This window comes from Lygodium microphyllum, chromosome 11 (assembly GCF_053477565.2).
Source record: "Lygodium microphyllum isolate KBCC chromosome 11, Lygodium_microphyllum_v1.1.10, whole genome shotgun sequence".
Classification (NCBI taxonomy): domain Eukaryota; kingdom Viridiplantae; phylum Streptophyta; class Polypodiopsida; order Schizaeales; family Lygodiaceae; genus Lygodium; species Lygodium microphyllum.
In genome coordinates, this window is record NC_141145.1 from 119348389 (window position 1) to 119369532 (window position 21144).

General features: G+C 38.7%; 1 protein-coding gene across 1 annotated transcript; it reads left to right on the forward strand.

Annotated features, from left to right (window-relative positions):
- The first annotated feature begins 1209 nt into the window (after positions 1 to 1209).
- Positions 1210 to 3362, forward strand: LOC148029297 (UBP1-associated protein 2C-like). The gene is made up of 2 exons (XM_087688072.1): positions 1210 to 2715; positions 3068 to 3362. The coding sequence occupies exon 1, from the start codon at positions 1339 to 1341 to the stop codon at positions 2707 to 2709; it is 1371 nt and encodes a 456-aa protein (XP_087544198.1). The 5' UTR covers positions 1210 to 1338; the 3' UTR covers positions 2710 to 2715; positions 3068 to 3362.
- The last annotated feature ends 17782 nt before the right edge of the window (positions 3363 to 21144 follow it).

Genomic DNA, 21144 nt, shown 5'->3' on the forward strand with positions numbered 1-21144 from the left:
AGTGAAATAAATCAGGAAGTAAGAAGGAAAGCATGTCATCCTCCATTTCCTCATTGCCATGGCAATAGTCGTACTTAGTTGTGCCAAAACAATGGAGATGGAGTTATCCTGCATCTCAAAGTCCATGATAGACTTAAAACAAACATTACACACAAGACTTCAATCAATGTAAATTGCAATGTGTCAAATGTATGTAGGTATGCTAAGCACATAAAAGTGCAAACATTAAGCACATAGTTAATTTTATTACTATTTAATACATATTTAATTTTGTTTTGAGCAGTTGATCACATTAGTTTTTAAAAAAAGAAATATATATTGTGCAAATTATTATTTTATTGTTACATGAAAGCGATACTAATTGGATGAATAATAATCATTTTGTAGTAATATCCAACTATATGTTCAATTACTTGATTAAGTGAAGATTGCCGATCAAACAAAGGTTCAATTGAAACAAAAAAATAACAAAGTACTAAGAGAAAAATAAGAATTTTGTACTTTGAGGAAGGTTTAATAGCACAACAACGACAATTTTTTTTTGGGGCCCCCGGGTATTGGAGGACATAGGCAATAGGGGGAAGCAATGGTATTAGATGTTATGTCAACCAATGGAGGTGCATAGACAAGGGACATGGCTGGAGGCGATGAAAGAGAGATTAGTTGTAAAATCAAGGCAAGTAAGCAATAGAGTTGTGAATCACATGCAACGATGGCATGCACTTGACGTTGTAGGCAAACATAGTCCTTGGGGAGGTCACTTATGGATACATGTATGTATCAAGTTGGTTCAAAATAGGAGATTTTTAAAATATCAAATTTATACATTTCGTACACACAAAAGAGTGTAACATAGAGGGGCTATTTACTGATTGAATTAAAAAGTGTTGTGTTTTATTCATGGAAAATTCACAAATAAATATATTTATAAAAAGGCCTTGAATGCATGCAATATAGAGAATATACCAGCGAACCCCTTGAGATGCAGTCGGACACATAGGAAATTGATTTCATAGACAGATTAATTGAATATTTTAATTGGAAACAACAAATATAAATAGAGCCCGTGGCCTCCGAAAAATGAAGCCCACGAAAGTCGTTTTTCTGGTGGGTAACCTGCTACACCAGGTCATCCTTTGGGCTATTTTGTTGACTCCCGGTTTCGTACCGGATGCCTGGTGGGAACAGGTTTACATATTGCCTTGAAACTAGCGAAGGCAAGTGAGCCTATAACGTCACTGCAGTGGCGAGTCAAAATCTCAAAACCCTAATTCCTTTCATTTGCACAGAAGGGAACCGAGAGCTTCTGTGCACGGTGTCTTCATCCTGCTCCCATCAATGGAGTTGAAACGGAGAAAGCTCGACGACGAGAGGCCTGAAAATGAAGCAGCGGACGAAAAAGAAGAAGAAGAAGAAGAAGAAGAGGAAGAAGAGGAAGAAGAGGAAGAAATTGAAGCAGAGGAAGAAGCAGAGGAAGAAGAGCCAGACGTGGAGGAGGAGATGGAAGAGGAGGAGGAGGAGGCAGATGACACTGGGAATGGTGGACCCGCACTCCGCCCCGAGGATGTGCTTTCCCTCATCGAGCCTTTCTCCAAGGAACAGCTCATCCACATCCTGCAGACCGCCGTTGCCCAGCACCCTGACATCGTCCCTGAGATTCGGAAGCTCGCAGACTCTGACATTGCTCACAGGAAGCTCTTTGTCCGTGGGCTCGGATGGGACACCACCTCGGAGGCTGTCAGAAAGGTCTTCTCGAAGTATGGCGCCATTGATGAGTGCTCAGTCATTATGGACAAGAACACGGGAAAGAGCAAAGGCTATGCTTTCGTTACTTTTAAGCGCAGGGATGATGCAGTCCGTGCCCTCAGGAAGCCCAGCAAGACCATTGATGGCCGGGCATCAATGTGCCAGCTTGCATCAGCTGGGCCTGTGGCCCATACACCTCCGTCTGAGGACATTTCATTCCGTAAGATCTATGTTGGAAATGTTGCTCATGACATCAACTCTCAGACTCTTTTAAATGTATTCTCTAAGTATGGAGAGATAGAAGAAGGGCCAATAGGATTTGACAAGAAGACAGGAAAGTCTAGAGGCTTTGCTCTTCTTATTTACAAGACAGCTGAAAGCGCAAAGAAAGCTCTCAAGGAGCCTGGTAAAACTATCAATGGCCATCAGGTGTACTGTAAATTAGCTTCAGAAGGGCAAAAACAGAAGGGTAGTTCTACTGGAGGAGACTCAGCTGCAGCACAAGCTGGAGGAATTATGGGGTCTGCTCCTCATTTGACAGCTGTTCCAGGAGTACACCCCTTAAACCAGCATGCTGTTGCTTCTGCTTTTGCGGCATCAGGCCTGGGTTTAAACTCTAATCCGTCATTGGTCTCAACTTTTCATCCATCTGTTGTCCAGCAGTTGGCGTTGAGTTCATCTTTGACTTCCCCATTCAATCCAGCTCTAAATTCTTCATTTAACACTGCCTTTGCTCCTGGAGCTTCAACAGGCATAAGTCAGGTCCAACTCCCATCCTATGGAGTGCATGGTGTCGGTGCTTATGGTTCCCACATCTCAGCTTTGGATGGCAATGGCTTGTATGGTCTGCCTACAAGCACGTTTAGCTCTCAGACTGGAGTTGTTCAGGGAACTGCAGGTCGCACAAATTCATCAACACAAAGCTCAAAGCGAGGACAAGGTTCTGGATCTAGAAGAAACTAAGTATAAGTAAGGCTTTTTGCTTATCCTTTTTTGATTAATTTTGTTTTTGGTAGTCAAGCTGCTTCTTTATCATGCTTCTGGCTTGATGATGATTTCTGCAAGCTTTAATTGCTGAAGGTAATGTGTTAAGGCGCACCTGATTGAGTCACAACCTGCCATGCTTTGTTTAGCTCCAGCTCCTGCAGATGAAATAGTCAATGTCTGCAGCCGAACTTTGTGCAGATGGGGATTTTTTGTCTGTTTTTGTGTTCTTGCAGGGCTTCTAAAGCTGTGAATCTGAACAAGTGATTGTTTCTGAAGTAGGAGTATCTGATACTTCCATTTGGAGATTTGACATTTTTCACTGTTCCACATGCAGTTTTGAGGTCTGCTGTTCCTTTGTTTCCTGGTGCCGAATGTGTTACATGAGATCGGTGCACTGTTGTCTGCTGGGCCTTATCTGCTCCTATTGCCAATTATTGTAGCTGCTGGAGGCGAATAGTCAAGTGAATATGGGCTCTGTCCTCCTGTACTTGCTGCATAGAAGGCAATGCCTCGTTTGTCTTCCTTACCAAGTACATACAGCATATGCACTCATTGAGTGTTAAATATGCTTCTTGTTCTTTTTTGTGTCCATTTACGTGGCTGTTCTTTCAACACTGTTCTCTTATACATCTTGAAAACTGCTGAAGTCAAAGAATGAGTTGGATGTTTAAACAGCCATCTGTCTACTTGTTTCTTTGTTTGTTGAATAATGTTTCTTTGCAAGTGTTTTGCTTACAAGCCTAGTGTGGTTTATACTCTTGATTGGTTTAGTCAGTTTTTGTCACTTCGATGTGCTGTTAACTATGTTCTTTTCCCCTTCTCTCTTTATGATGTTGCAGTCGCTTGCTGTTCTCAGGTTGTGAGCCAGGTTACCTTGAAAACTGCTTTGTTCGATCATTCCTTATCTTATAGCATATTGTGTTTGGGCCATCTTCAGTATTTTCTTTTCTTTTTTTTGCTGTGGCTTGCTTGTGTGCTCCACTTGTAAGGTGCATGTGTAAGTAAATTCTTGGTTTCAAATCATTCAAGGTTTGAGCTTTGTTCTTTCTCACAAGGAGGGAGAAACTTTGCAAGGCTTGGTCAAGGAGGTACACTTCTGAGAGGACACTGACGCATATTAAGGACAGAGAATATATTATTAAATAGAAAGGAAGAAGGAAAAGAGGGAAAGGAGGAGTTGAATACAATCAATTAAAAGTTGTGCATTGAGTTGGTTTAGATAATTTCCCTGATTTGAAGAGAGGATCTGAATATTTTCATCCAAAGGCAATTGTGGATTGACAGGAGTTGAACTAACTTTGATAGGGAGAAAAATGATTACAATGCTAGGGTTTTTTGGATCAATGGGAATCAATGGTTGAGCTGAGTTTGTTGTAACCTACTCGGTGGCAAATGGGATGTGGTTGTAGATAAGTCCTTTAAAGCAAGATTCATTAACATCATCCAACATGCTTTCGTGTCTTGAAGTTACTGTCTGTTGTGAAGAACCTTCTCAAGTTATGGTGTTGGGATCAAAAGTGCTGTTGCAGATATTCTTGTGTGAACAGAATCAAATCAGTTTTCTTGGCTGAAACAATGCTGTTGGGACAGGGATAATTGTTGGCATGGATGGGATAGGGGATATCCCCCATCTTGGTATGATATTCTGTCTATTAGGTCTGTCCAAGACAGCAACTAGCTTCTTTGGCAACAAACCGTCTCCTTTTGAAGGCGGCATGTTGCTTGGTGTGATTCTAACTTATTGTGTCTCCCTTGGACTTGTGTCCCTTCTTTTGAGTACCTTGTCTAGAATGGATCCTCGATCTACCCCTTGTAAAGCATGTCGTCATACGCTTAGAAGCTGTATGCCGATGCGCCCTCTTGGCAAGGTCCATTGCTCTCGCGTCCAATGTTTTGTCCCATTTTTCACCACTCCGAAGAGGAGCGTGGGAAAGGAGTTTGATCGACTTGTCCAGATTCAATGTTGACGTGTATGTTGACTTGGTTGAATTTAGTTGACCTTACCTAGCCTAATTTATCTTCTAAATGTGCAAGTAGATGTCTAAGTACTAAGAAGTAAAAATTGTTGTCAAGATTTTGCCATGCTGCGTTGGCTTGCAATAAGAGGCCCTGCTCAGCTACATTGAGCTTGATCAAGGTATATTGGAGGTAATTCTTTGGAGGCTTGGCTCTCCAAGGTGCCTTGCGATATGGGTTGTAGTGTCACACTTGGGCATGGTTAGGTGGCTCGAGGCCTCTCGTCTCTATTCTAGAGTGGGGATGGTGAGTGCATTGAGTGACCAGTGAGGAGAACATGCGTTTATTTTGTGGGGCGTAGCGACCCGGTGAGGGGTTTCATACATGCGACCTTGTATGAGCACTAGAAAAGCCATGATGTGGTAAGTTCCTTGCTTGTTGGGGGAGGTGATAAGGTGGATTGTTGTAACATGTCAACGTTGTGTCGTGTTGTGGTGTCGTGCTGTGCTGTGCTGAGGTACCTTGCCATGTTATGGTCTTGGGGGTGGCTCCTAGTTTGAAGGGGGGAGTAGCTATGAAGTGATGTGTTTGTGTCGTGTTATGGTGTTGTGTTAAGATGGTTTGCAACGTGACACGCAAGGTCAGGACCCAGGGGGATATGTGATAAAGATATTTTCACTGCATTGCATAGAAATAATATAATCATCATACAAAAAGTAGTATTGGTCTTCTTTTTCGGACCTTTTGATACCTCAAGGTTACCTTGGTGTTGCACATAGATGCAATAGAGATAGGTGATAAGACATCTATTTAAAAGATTTCACATCTAACTTTAGCTCTTTTTAAAAATGATGCTATTGATGGATAACTATAAATTAGAGAATTTGGGCCAGTGTGCGTGTGTGTACACGTACTTGCATACATGTGCACACACACACATACATACATACATACATACATATATATATATATATATAGAGAGAGAGAGAGAGAGAGAGAGAGAGAGAGAGAGAGAGAGAGAGAGAGAGAGAGAGAGAGAGAGAGAGAGAAGCACTTGCAGAGAGATGTTGAGTGTGTAGCAATAAGATCTTGGGCACATTCGATAGTCATTTAGTAGAGGTAATTAAAAAAGAGAGATCTGAACTCGAGTCAATGAGATTCCTATCTTGCATGCATAGCCATATTGGTTGTTTGCGAGGTCTCCTTCAATGGTGATTGAGCACCATCTTGTATATACGTCTTCTTTCTTGGGGTGATTTGACTCCTTGATGTGTTGCATGGGGTGATACTTAGTAGTCATGCGACTCTTGTACATTCTTTGTAATTAATGGATTTATTCATTATGAAGAAAGGAGAGAGAATATATGTGTTTTCAGTAAGTAGATTGCACGAGTATGTGACAAAAACAACAAACAGTGAGACAAACATGGATAAAAGGTAGCTTTCTAGTGTTGCAAATTAAAAGTGGGATAATTCAAACAAAAAAGATCCAAAGCACGATTTTTAAAGGTTAATTCGTATCCATTGGAGGTTGCATGTCTCCTATAAGTAAAATGGATTAGAAATTTTTTGAATTAGGAATGACTACAATGTTGAAATCTCTTAAATCAAGAACGTGTTCCCTTCTTTGAAAATATTGGAATCTCATAAATCAGGAATGTGTTTTCTCCTTTGAAAATGTTCTACAACGGTGTTCCTATGTTCCAAGCTCTAGTTCTATCCATTGCATGTTGCTATGTTTTGATCTAGACGAAGTTTAGGCATGGTTGACTCTTCCTAATGTAGGGTTGGCAAGAGAAAAGCAATTGCTAGAAACTTTCTTTGTTGATGGTAGTAGATGAATATGCCCATGCTCATGTCCATGCCCTAGGATGCCAAAACCTTAGAAAAGCTTAGTGGAAATAGTTGGATTTGTGAAGATTGAGAGCTTATTTGCTCTAAGATGGTTTGTTGTCATGAGGATATGTATTTTTGAAACCTCACTTAATATGTGAATTAATTTTAATCAATGATTAAATAAATGTTGTACATGTGAGGTGCAACTGGGGTTAAAGTAAATTTATGAGCTTGGGACCCGATGAAATCATAGGATGTCAAAAGCAAAAGTTGCTATAAGTTATGTTACACAGGTACTTGGTGGTATCTAGTGTTAGTTGTTGGCCTAGGTTATCCATTTGGTCATAAGTGTCAGTTCGTGACATTAGAGAATTGGCATTTAATGGTACCTAACGCCAATTTGATAGTCAAAGATGGCGCAAAGACACTCGGGAATGGAAGTTGCCTAGTCAATTATTGGCCAGTCAGATTATTTTTCAAGGTATCGAAATAATTATTAGATTAATTTTCAGTATTTAAAGAGTGAAAATCAATATTTAATTATGAAAAATGTTGGAAAAACCATTTGGAAAGATTGCTACTTGTCAAAAATGCCCATGCAAGACTGAAAAACGTCTTTAGAGGTTGAAGAGAAGCATTTCTATAAATTTAGCTTGCAAGGAAGAGGGAGGGGAGGTTGCTAGTCTGATTTGTAGCCATTGGAGGGGCTTCTGAAGCTGCCAAGGGCAGAAGAAGACCAATCAATAGCAAGAGACAGTATCTACAGGCTGTTGAGACAGGGCAGCAGCTGTAAATGACTGATTTTCTTTAGTTCTTTGCATCTACAAGCTGTTGTGGCAGGACAACAGTTGCATTTGACCGATTTTCAGTAATTCTTCGCGACAAAACTTTGAATTTTCTTTCTCTATGGCTTCCTCTCTCATCTCCCAGCCATTTCATTGCCTTGCTTTGAAGATTTCAGCATTTGGACCCTTGGAGGTTGAGAAATTTCAAATTTCTCTGTTGTAAACCCTAATATGCAGCAAAAATTAGGGTTTAACAGCAGCCTCAAGAATCGTGCCAGAAATTGGAAGCTCCAAGACTCGGATTGAACAAGGTTGAAGCTGTTTTTAGCCTATTCAAGTGGAGGGACCGGCAAATAAGTGAATTTGGGGCATTTTCCATCTCCATCAAGTAGGTGAAGGCCAATTGATTATCCGAATTAAGGGGCAAATCCGTTTAAAGACTTGTTGGTGATTCATAATAGCAAGGGGAGTTGAAATATGGAAAGGAATTGGAAAAATCCCATTGTAAATAAGCTTATTCTTTAATAAAGCTAATGAAATACCGAAAGGGGCATCAATTTTAGGACCAATCGGGTGTGCATTGTCCTAGATCAGTAGGTAAATTTGTATTTTTCAAATTTGCATTAATTGTTTGCTATTCTAATTAAGTTGCACGGAAGGAAGGTTGGTTTCATTTATGCAATATTCCTTTCGAATAAGGTCTTTCAGCTTTTGTGGTGTTCTTAATCTTTATTTTGAGAGGTTGAGGTTTTTGCAACACTAAACATACATAATGGCTTTGTTGAAGAGGTAAAAGTTCAAATGATGGAACTATCCTTTCTCCTCAGATAGGGTGGTAAATAACGTAATTAAGCACTAATTATAGTAAGCATAAATTTCACAAACTGAAAATGCACACTTTACCACTTTAATCTAAGGCATTGGATACTTGTCGTCCCCAAAATTGGTGTCCCTTGCAGTATTTCTTTATCTTATATTGCAAATGAAATGAGTATAACTGAAAATCTTCCATCTCCTGTGCTAATCCAAGTGCTTGTTGTTGTCAAAATTAACCAGCAAGTTTCCAAACCAATTTGCCCCTTGGTTTGCTTGGGGATTGGTTTTCGCCCTGCTCCTTAAAAGACAAATTCAGCCCGAAATCTGATATTGGAATTCAAGTCCTAGGCCCTTAGTTGGCCTCTTAAATCTCTTTGAAATTCCTCAATTTCAACTATTGGAATTCAAGTCCTAGGCCCTCAATTTTGAGAACATATCTTGAGAGGTGGCTATCAAAACCCTAATTTTTGTTGGAAATTAGGGTTTATAGTAGAGATAGACTAAAATCTCTTTCTTTGATGGCTTAAAATGTTGGAAAATGTTGAGATAACTTGAGCGATGATTAAGGGATGAGAGAGAATGATGCAGAGAGTGAAACTTTAGAGTTCCATTCCAAGAAACACTAAAAAACTGTTATTGCGTGCTCAAATAGTAATGGAAGATGTCACCTATAGCTTAGGACCACCAGAAAGATTGCTTCCCTCCCTTGTATGTTGTCATTTGCACTAGAAGGACATTGGGCTGTTGTCACTTGCTGTTGGAGGACTCCAAACTGCTGTCACATATTGTAGGACTAATCCCTGGTGGCTGTAAATTACATCAGCAGTCTCTCCTTGCTCTCTGATAGCCTTCCTATCTCACAATGGCTAGAATAGACTTCCACTAGTCCCTTAAAACGTTTTTTCCACTTACACGGGCAAGTTTTGCCAAGTTATAGTCTTTTAATCCCATTTTTCAGCATTATCTAGCTTCTTAAATTAATTTTCAGAATATTAAACTTGAAAATTAATTTAATAATTATTCTAGTGCTAAGTAGAAAATTAATTTCACGAACCAATAATTAAATTGGTTAGGCCAATCTATCTTCCAAGTATCCAAACTGCTGCCACATATTGTAGGACTAATCCTTGGTGGCTGTAAATCACATCAGCAGTCTCTCCTTGCTCTCTAATAGCCTCCCTATCTCGCAGTGGCTAGAATAGACTTCCACTAGTCCCTAAAAACGTTTTTCCCACTTGCACGGGCAAGTTTTGCCAAGTTATAGTCTTTTAATCCCATTTTTAGCATTATCTAGCTTCTTAAATTAATTTTCAGAATATTAAACTTGAAAATTAATTTAATAATTATTCTAGTGCTAAGTAGAAAATTAATTTCACGAACCAATAATTAAATTGGTTAGGCCAATCTATCTTCCAAGTATCCTTGAGTAAATAACCCTTACATCGGTATTAATTAATTAATTAATGTTTAGTCTTTAATGTCACTACTAATATTAGTGGCTAATAAATTAGTCTAGGCCCATAATTTGACATCGAGTACCACATAATATTTATAAGATATAACTTATTATAACTTTTGTCTTTGGCACCAATTGATATCTCAATGTCTTACACTGTGAAATAATTGATTTATACATTGTGAAATAATTGACTTGTACCTCACACGTGTTAGTCACATTAGTACATTTGATTAACTTTTAATCAAATGCTAAGCAAAGCAATAAAATTTCACGTCCTTATGACAAATGTTGTCAATTTCATAAGTGAATATATAATTAATGTTTGGGATTGAGACACTTGTACTTGTTGCTGTTTTTTTGCTTGTCTAGGGGTGTGGACTGCTTCACTTTGTTTGTATAATATTTTACGAAATTCATATGAAACGTATGAAACCCATTTCATACCTTTGTTTCAAAAACCCTTGGTAACTATGGACATTCTACATGCATAAGATATCTCGACTTGGTCAAAGAATGGTCGACTTTGGATCCACCATATTCGCATGAGTTCACATGGCAATCTCCTAGGAGAGATTCTAAAAGCAGCCTTCTCCTTAGAGAGAGTGGTAATAACCTGATTAATCAATAATTATAGCAAGTAATTAATGCACACAAACTCAAATTTTCAATTATCCATTTAATCTTGGACGATGAACAGCTTGTTGGTCCCAAAGTTGGTATCTCTCACAGTTTTTAAAAATCTTTTATTACATATGGATGGAATACAATGAGATTCTTCAAACTCCTTTGCTAATCCAAGTGCCTCTTGTTATCATAAATGATTAGCAAGCCTTCAAACTAAGTTGCCTCTTGGTTTGCTCGAGGATTGGCCTTCAATTGTGCTCCTTAAGTGATAAATTCAGTTGTGCTCCTTAAGTGATAAATTAAACTCCAAATATTTGCTAGATGAACAACCACTTGAATCTCTTGAAGTTACCCCAATTTCAATGATGAGAATTCAAATCTCTAGGTCCTAAATTTTAAACACACTTTCTAAGGTGGTGGTTAATCCTTAATTTTTACTGTAAATTAGGATTCATAGTAAAGATTAGCCAAAACCTCCATCTCCAATGGTTGAATCAATTGGAAATTGTTGAGGAAGGACGAGAATAAGATGGAGGATGAGAGAGAATGCTACTACCTTGTTCCAAATGGCATTTGTTGTTGTTGCCTATTGTTTGGGAGCCTTGAATAGGTCATCTACAAGTCAAAATGTTGTTGCTTGCTTCCAAGTAGCCTCTTCAAGGCAGGTCACTCTCTCTTGGAGGGTCTCCTGGCTGAAGATGACTTGTCAAGTGTTGTAGCAGGAATGGCAGCCTCCTCTTTCTCTTCTCAGCTTACATAAGGCTGGAATGACCCTCTCTCAATCTCCAACAGCCTTCTTTTCTCTTGCATGGGCAAGTTTTGCCGAGTGGTGACCTTCCTAATCCATTTTTTAGCTTTTTTACATTATTAAATTACTTTTTAGAATATTGTTTCTAAACATTAAATTTTTAATTATTTCTTACTTAAAAAATTAATCAAGCTGACCAACAATTAAATTGGCTAGGCTAATTTATCAGCTAAGTGATCTTGAGCACTCATTAGCCTTAGAATTGGCTGAAGATGGCTTTTCAAGTGTTGCAATAGCAGTGGTAGCCTCCTATTTCTCTCTCTCAACTTGGACAAGACTGAAATGACCCGCTCTCAATCTCCAACAGCCTTCTTTCCACTTGCATGGGCAAGTGTTGCCAAGTGGCGGCCTTTCTAATCCATTCTTAGCATGTTTTTAATTATTATTAAATTATTTTTAAAATAATAATTCTAAAAACTAATGTATTAATTATTTCTTACTAAAAAAATTAGTTAAATTGGCCAACAATTAAATTGGCTAGTGTAATTTATCACTAAGTGATCTTGAGCACTCATTAGTCTCAGAATTGGCATTAATTAATTCATTAATGCTAATTCTCTAGTATCACCACTAACACTTATGGCTATATAAATGTTCTAGGCCAAAGTTTGACACCACATATCGCCTAATACTTGTTTGATATAACTTATTATGACTTTTGCCTTTGGCACCTAGGTCCATATTGTGAAATAACTAACTTGTGTCTCACATGTGCAAGTCACATTTGCACATTTGATTTAACTCTTTAATAAAATGCTAAGCAAAGCATTGAAATATCATGTCCTCGTGATAGTCTCTCTTGCTTCCTCCTATCTTATTTGCTTCATCGCATATCCCACATAGATTTCTTCATCATTGGCACTTAGTGGTGGATGGGATAGCTTGTTCATTTTATGATATGTTGGGTCTGACCATTCCTCTACCTCTTCCCTTGAGGCACACATTACTCAATAAGAGGAACATTGCTTGAAAACCTGCAACTCAATACTAAATCAAAATTAAGGTTACACGACCTTTAAAAAATTTACCAAAACTTTCATTAAAAGAAATGTGTTCCTAGAGAGCGTTTGTCCTATAAGCCAAACCCTTATTTGGGAGGACCTAGCCATCTATAATTAGACAGGCGGCCCATCACTTAGCCTCAATCTCGTTTTTGCAGCTTGTAGGTGCCTTCTTTCTGCAGTCCACTCCTTGTTTGGGGAGGATATTTCAGCTGGAGATATTGCCCATTGCTGTCTACCATTTGGTGCATGTCTTCAGCCCTCCTTTTGCTGTTGGTTACTGCTACCAGCTTGTCTACATCAGTCAGCTGGCTGCATTATACTTCCTCAGCTTGTTCTCACCACTTAGCACCTTGACTGGCTGCGTTTACTGCTGCGGGTGCCTTTCCAGCCTGTGTTTGATCATCAGCAGCAGCCACCCACTATTGGTGACCCCATCTATTGCCTAGTTTTGATCTTCAGCTCTGCCATACTGCTGTCATGCCATCATCCACTGCTGCATTTTGGTGCTGCAGTTCTCTGATAGAATTCCATAGTTTACTGCTTGTCAGTCATGATCCAGCCTTCCTGAGCTGCATTTGCTGTTGTCTGATACCTTTGGAGGCTGGCTGTTGTGTTTCGGGATCTGTCAGAGTACAACGTGCTCTTCCGCTTATACTTTTTGCTCCAGTCTCTTCAAGATACAGGAGTTTAGGGGTCAGCTTTCACCTTGCATAGTGTGTTTACTGCATTCATTAGCTTCTGTGTTTATTGTCTCTATGAAAACCGTAACCCTAATTGTGTTTCTTTGTTAGTTTGTGTGTTTGTTGTACAATTGTGTTTGTATTCTGTGGACGAGCATTTCTTTACAAATGGTTTACTTGTTGAGTAGATAACCCTGAAATTCATTAGATGCTATGGACAGATTGCCCATATATGCAAAATTGGTAGTTCAATTACAAAGGGTCGGCTTGTCTTTGATATGGTTAGTAGGATGAACTACATTGTGGTTAGTGTTGGATCTTGAATGGAAGAAGGAATCTATTTACGACAATTAGACTTCACATGTGAAGCTGAGTATCTGGTATTTCACTGCGTATGTGTCATTTAATGATTGAGAACCAGGGACATAGAGTTATTGTTAAGTGAGTATGACGGCTCACTGAAATGAGTAAAATACTAGAGGGAACACTCTTTTGAAGATATCTACTTTCAGAACTTGGTAATGTCTTCGTGTTATGTGAATGCTCCAACTTTTCCATAGGATAATGGACAAAACCTTTCAACAAAGATTTAAAGTATGCAGACACGTTCCTTGATGACATCATGTATTGAATACAAGGCATTCAGTGATTGTGCCAGTGTGTGCTGAACCATGGACTCCAGATCAGTATGTATTTGTTGTAGTGAGATTTTGTTTGTTACTAAGAGAATTGAAATACAAAGCCTCATCAACCATGGCTAGAGCAAAAAGACACAATCCTCTTTGAAGCTATCCATAAGACAACTACTAGACTTGGTGATGCCTCATTTTTAGTATGCCCTTTGACAACATTATTGAAGAAACATAGAGAGCATGTTGAAAAGATTATCAACAGTTGCAAAAGGATAACTTTTCCATCAATGGCAACAAGAGCGAAATGGTGAGTTAACTTTCTGTAAGGACTGACATCTATCTGAAGTGGAATTGGCTGTAACATAATGCAGTTTATTAGTCTGCACTGCAGTTGGTGACCAGTCAGTATGGCCTAAATGGCGTCTAGTCTGGTGCATTTCCAGTTGGTGTATTGGAGGATGGTTTGAGGCATTTGGAGTTTGGATGATTGTGCCACATTTGGAGTTTGGATGATTGTGCCACATTTGGAGTTTGGATGATTGTGCCACATTGGTGGGCTTCTTGATCTTTTGTAGTTGCTTGGATAGAAGTGAAGGACATGATGATATGGGTTTGAGGCTATCTGCCAAGATGACTGTTGTGGCAGTTTTCTGAAAGCTGGTGTTGGGTTTGTTCCTGAGGATGGGAGTAGCACAGTTTAGGGCAACTGCAATTTTAGTAGAGGAGGGTGTGACCCACCTGAGAGCTTACAAGCTACAGCTCGTGTTTGGACTAATTGACTTTTGACACTGATGTAGTAGTATAGACAGATCTGATGATTACTCTATCTATTTTCTTACCATAATCATAAAAACAACTGATGGTTGCTGGGGTCATTTCTTGTGTATATTTTGTCTTATCATTCTCTGGTCTCTCTTCTGGTATCTTTGGGCCCTGTTGGGGGGTGGGGGTGGGGGTGTGCCTGCAGTATTCCATATTGCACATACACATAACACTCATAAATATACATATTTACGACATACAATCTAGTCACCATCTGCTGGTCTGCAGTATTCCGTACATGTGCATATACATAGATTTCACATAAATACGCATATTTATGACAATCTATTTACTATCTGCTGATATAAATATCAGTGTGTAAGCATCCACATTTCCTATCATGTGGTTCGACAAGCATCAGATATTAAAACTTGAAATATTGAATGATGATCTTGAACTCGATGGTGATTTAACCAAATGCCAGCCAAGAGATGTGATTTTGGTGGTCTATATAGATACCTCATGGCAACAAACTTTGCCTCCTATTTGTTCCAGCAGGTGCTGTCCTGGTTGCTGCCTTGACTGCCTTCAGCCAATTTGTATGCCCGTGAAGATAGAAGCCATGTGTGATGTAAAGCCCTGATATCAATCTATAATGCAGGATTCTGTTTTGCTGCTTGATCTTTGCTTTGAACCATGGAATTTGTTTTGCATTTTTTCACTTTCAAACAATGGAAAACAATTCCAGGGCTTTCAGTTGCCCGTATTAGGAAGAGTGAAGCAGAAGCTGTTTGTTAGATCATCCCCTATCATTCTAGAAAAATCATAATAGATGTGTTGGTGCATACTTCAAAATTCTCAAGCCAACAACTGTTTGTTGACCTATTTGATTACCTACGATATAAAGAAATACAGCATTTCTAGTTCCTCAACAGCTTAAGTTAGTCAATAACTGTCAATTGACCTTTTTGATTACCTAGGGAATATGAAAAATACATAGCATTTCTAGTGCTTGGATAGTTGAAGTTACCTCCACCATAGTCCTTCAAGTGTCCAATATCAATAATTAGCCTTTTACTTTGAAAGGATTATTTTGGGACATTTTGTAGCGACACTTAAAGCGATGCTTTTTATTTTGATTTGGAAATGAATCTACATGTTACCTCCACCATAGTTCCTCTATAGTTCAAGTTACCTCCACCATAGTCCTTCAAGTGTCCAATGTCAACAATTAACCTTTTACTTTGAAAGGATTATTTTTAGGCATCTTGTAGCGATAGTGAAGCAATGCATTTATTTTGATTTTGAAATGAATCTACATGTTTTCAAACTTATTATGCTAATCTCGCAAATGCCACAACTAGCAAAATATTAAGCAAAACTCACATTTTACAATCCCCGATGGAGATTACCAAAAAAAGTTTGTATGTTTGGCAAGGTGACAATGAGAACAAACTTGATTGCAATAGATAAAAAACCCTAGTACTATAAGTTAAAAAATGTCTAGTAATTTTAGTTTAACTTAATGGTCTTATATATTCAATATGTACAAGTAGGGGAATGAGGCCAAAAAGGTAGTAGCCCCCTAAAGAGCCATTTTTGGGCTCTAGTCCCCATTAGTTGGAATAACAAAACTTTAGATGTACAAGAAAAGGCACGACACCTAAAACAAATGTTGGTGGTAATCTAGAAGACTATTTTATCCATTGCTACTTCAAAAGCCTTGCTTTTTTGTTTTATTTTTTTGCATTTCTTCTTGTGTTTTTGCATTGCTCTCTTCATGTTGATTGGGTTATTCCTTGTCTTGCAAATACAACAAATTGATAAAGAAGAGCTCTTCCCCAAGCAAATTTGCTATGAGAATCTCATATACACATTGGGTATGCTCAATCATTAATAGTCCCTCCTAATTTGAATTCAAAAATAAACTTAAACAAAGTTTAGTGGGTAATTATCTGCCTATTCCATCCATTGCTTACGGAATTGTTGCCTTTGTAGTAGTTAGTGCTTTTGTACTTTGTCATCTATTTTCTTGGTAACATTCTCTTGTCATCATCTCATTATTGAGTATCCAACCATCTCCTTCTTGGGTACCAAGTAATCTCCCTACATTGTGAAGTGTTCTAAATATTGTTTTGTTCAAGGAAATGTCTCCCTTGCCCAATATGGTTGCCATGTGTCACTTGCCTAAGATTTTGACTTGTCCTATGCATGTTGCTAAGTAGTAATAAGTCTTCCCTATCCTCATCCTTGCTACTATGTACCTTGCCTTACTCAATTCTATTGTTTGGCTCACTAAGCCTTCTCGAGCCCCATCTTTGTTATGTACATTGCAATACTCATCTTTAGAGATATGTACCTTGTAGTAGCACGTTGTGCCCTAAGGCACTAAGCTCCCTACCATGCATATGGTTGCCCTAACAATTTGCCACGCTTAATTTCTCAATTGTAAGACAAGGAATCTTAGCATTACCATTATCATATTGTGCTTTTTCTATCTTGCCATGTCTTGATTACACATGTGCAAAGCATGTTTGTTTTCAAGGCATTTCTTTATCTCCCATTTTTATGCTTGAATTTGTTGTGGGATAAATAAGCACATAGAGTTTGTCAATATGGAGGATTCCATGTGATATCTCTTGCACTTTGCCTGGTCAATAAGAAGGTGAACCAACTTGGATCCACATTCCACCATAAAAAATAAGATTATCCAATTTGTCTCAAATTAAGGAATAGCTTAGGTTTCCAGTGATCTACCCATGGAACAACGAATTAAGAAGAGGGTTGGATGTTGTGACTACGCTACTAAGGTAGTTTACCTTGGTGGGTATCTTAGAGATGCTTGGTCCAGAATGAATCTTCTAACAATCTTTATTATGTTTGGTAGGCCACTCTCCATCAACCAAATTTCCAAGGGTATCAGAATCATCCTTTGTTGTGTTTTTTAACACAATTCTCTTATTCACTTCTAGTATGGTTTTATATTGAGTCAATCCCTTGTGTCTTTTAACACATACTTATCTCATTGATCTTTATTGTGTTTTTCAAACATGTCTCTTATCTAGCATGTCGAGTAAGAGGACAAATGTGTGCATGTGATCCAACACTTCTAGCTTGCTTACATTCCCTTTTGTTTTTTAACACATACTTATCTTATACATTGATCTTTATTGTGTTTTAAAAACATGTCTCTTATTTACTTTATAGCATATTGAGTAAGAGAACGTATGTGTGTATGTGATCCAATACTTCTAGCTTGTTTACATTTCAGTAGAGAGAGAGAGAGAGAGAGAGAGAGAGAGAGAGAGAGAGAGAGAGAGAGAGAGAGAGAGAGAGAGAGAGAGAGAGAGAGAGAGAGAGAGATTGATTAACGTCTATGTAAGGCCAATGTGGCATATGAGACAAAATCTAGAGTACATCCATGTCTAATGTCATCTTATCAGCAAGACCTCTCTTCAAGTCAAAGCCCAATCCAATAAGAGGCTATTGTAGGCCAAGGGGAGTGAAGAGGCCTCAAATGGATCACTTTAAAAAGCTTTAGTAGGGGAATGGGTGAGCCAAGCTTGTGATCTAATTGAGAGATGATAGTGAGGACTATCAATGGTGTCATTATCTATCGTAGAAGAAGGAGATGGACCAAGGGCATGGGATGGGTATACAAGAGATTGGGGATGATGGTTGAATGGGTCAAAGGCGAAGAAAAGAGGTTGCAATATGAATGAAAGGTCCATAGAAAAATTGCAATCCTTGAAGAATCTCCTCATGATACGAGGAATCCCCCCTTTGAAAAATAGGGCATAAGGGAATCCATAGTCACATAATTGATATCATCCCCCTTTAAAAGGGATGGGTGGTATAAGGGAACCACCAATGGAGATGATGAAGTAAAGGGTCGAATATGTTGGATAGGTTGTGCACAATTAGAAATTGGTGCAACAATTGAAAAGTATCTCAAGGATCCTTCATTTTGGGAGGGGAATAGAGTTTGTATAGCCCTTTCTTAGCATGTGGTTTTCATTTGATGAAGTTGATTAAAAATGCCACAACCAAGAAGTAAGACCCCTCTTCAAGTAAAAGCCCAATCCACTAAGAGGGCTCAAACGGATCACTTTAAAAAGCTTTAGCGTGGGAATGGGTGAGCCAAGCTTGTGACCTAATTGAGAGATGATAGTGAGGACTATCAAGGGTGTCATTATCTAACATAGAAGAAGAAGATGGACTAAGGGCCATGGGATGGGTATACAAGCGATTGGGGATGATGGTTGAACGAGTCGATGGCGAAGAGAAGAGGTTGCAACATGAATGAAATGTCCATAGAAGATTGCAATCCTTGAAGAATCTCCTCATGATATTAGGAATCCCCCCTTTGAAAAACAAGGGGTAAGGGAATCCGTAGTCACATAATTGATATCATCCCTTTAAAAGGGATGGGTGGTATAAGGGAACCACCAATGGAGATGATGGAGTAAAGGGTGGAATATGTTGGATAGGTTGTGTACAATTAGAAATGGGTGCAACAATAGAAAAGTATCTCAAAGGACCCTTCATTTTGGGAGGGGAATAGAGTTTGTATAGCCCTTTCTTAGTATGTGGTTGCAATAATGGGTCATAAGAAAGTTGTCAACAAATATGGCTTGTTTAGTAAAGACAATGTTGACAATGAGTTTAGTAATGCCAAGTCCAAATCATGTAGGACATTCGAGTTAGAGCTTGAAGATGGATGGTTAGGTAACAAAGGCCAACAACATAACTAGACTCAAATATAATGTCATCTATAGTGGCTCCATACTTAGATGAATGGAGATCTTGGAGTCAATCTCCTTATGGGAATCGTATAACTTTATCTATCATTGTTGATGGTCAGAGTCCTCTTAGAAGATGAGATTGTCAAAGAGGGCTCAATCTCATGGATGTAAATGAGCATTGACTCATGACATTGAGGAGAGGTAGAGGGAGGCACAAGTGATGTAGTTCCATCCTTCACTTCAAGATGAAGATGAGGGTATTTTTACCAAAGTTTTTCCTTGCTTGTAGTGTCTTCGCACAATGTGAACATCGAGGATATCCTTTGTGCTTTTCCCTCGAATCTATATTAGAATGTGAAGGTGTCTTTGATTTCTTCGACTATTACTATTTCCTTTGCTTGTCCTTCATGTGAAGATGATGCCACAAAGGCATGATCTTGTCCTCTAGCTATGCTAGAATCTATCTTCCCATGATACGCATCTTGCTCAAATGGCATGGAGACTAGCTTTTCCCATGTGATAGTATTTGGCATATGATAGGTGAGACTAGTGTAGAACATATTATATTTTGTTGATGGGGGACATGAGAGAAGAGTCACAACAAGGTGCTCGGAAGACACAATCTTACCTAGGGTTGCAAGCGTAGCTCAAATTTGTTGATGTGGTGCTTCAGTGTAGGATAAATAAAGGTAGAGGAAGGCTTTGATGATGAAGCTCCATCCTTTGCTCCTAGACAAAGGTGGGGGTATTTCTACTCGCACTTCTCTTGGGGTGCAAGGTCTTTCCACAATGTTGACACTTGGGGGATATCTTTTGTGCTTTTCCTTGGCATTTGTATTGGAGTTTGAATATGATTGATTCTTGGATTTCTTCTCTTTTCTTTGCTTGTTCTTCACATGAAGATGATGCCACAAATCCATCTCTCTATGTTCTAGTTATGCTAGAAATTGTCTCCTTTGTGATGCACACCTTGCTCAAGCAACATGGGGACTAGCTTCTCCCAAGTGATAGTATCTTGCATACAAGAGGGGAGATGTAGAAGTGTCATAGCAAGGTTCTTGGAAGATGTAATCTTACTAAAAGGAATGCAAGCTTAGTCCAAGTCTCCTTCATTTTGTTGATGTGGTGCTTCATTGTAGAAGAAGTAGAGGTAGAGGGTAGCTTCGATGATGTAGTCTCATCCTTTGCTCCCATACAAAGGTAAGGGTATTTTTATGAGTACTTCTTGGGTCTGAGGTCTTTCCACAGTGTGGACACTCCGGATATTCTTTGTACTTTCGCTTGGAATTTGTATTGGAGTTTGAAGGTGACTTTGATTTCTTGGACTTTTTCTCTTCTTTGCTTGTCCTTCATGTGAAGAAGATGCCACAAAGTCATGGCTCTATGCTCCAGCTTTGACATGTGCAATGGAAGGAGAAATGACACAAGGTATGGAGACTCGAGCTTTTATTCATATTTTTCATTTTTCTCTCATTTTCATTGTGAGTCGAGTACATAGAAAGTATATTCTAAAGTGGTAGGTAAGATACCTTTTGACCTTTAAGTCACTTTACACAAAGCCTCTACTTTATTTATACATACATAGGATCTGACTTAGCTTATGTTTTATTTCTCAACACTTTTCCTCAAACTCAGAATGAGGTTGCAAATACAATATCCCAAGTGCACTTCTAAAGTACTCAAACTTATCTTTACCTAATGCTTTGGTAAAGATCTTTGCGACTTGGTTGTTGGTTTTGACATGTATCAAGTTTATCTCTGTGTCCATAACCTTTTCTTGGATGAAATGGTAGTGCACTTCAATGTGCTTCATCCTTGCATGGTAAATTGGTTCTAGCTAACATAATGTTGTTAATGTTATCATAGTTTATGATAACTCCACCACCTTTCTCTATCCCCATATCACATAATAGTAATCTTAGCCATGCTTGCTTATATGCTGCCAATGCAATATCTCTATACTCAGCTTTTGCACCAAATAAAGCAATTGTGGGTTGCTTCTTGTTGCTCTAACTCACCATGGCTAAACCAAATGAAAATGCATAGATTGGTGGATCTCCTATCCATGATACTTCATGCCCAATCTACATTTGTGTAGCCAAATAATGTACGCTTGATCCCTTTTTCATAAATTAGGCCAAAACTAAATGTCTTTTTTGCATATCTCAAGTGACTTGCATGGTTTTTGCATGAATTGACCAATAATCTCCATTGAATAACTCAAGTCAAGCCTTGTTATGGCTAGGTAGATTAGGCTACCAACCATATTTTTGAACATAGTAACATAATCCGTATACTGTCCAA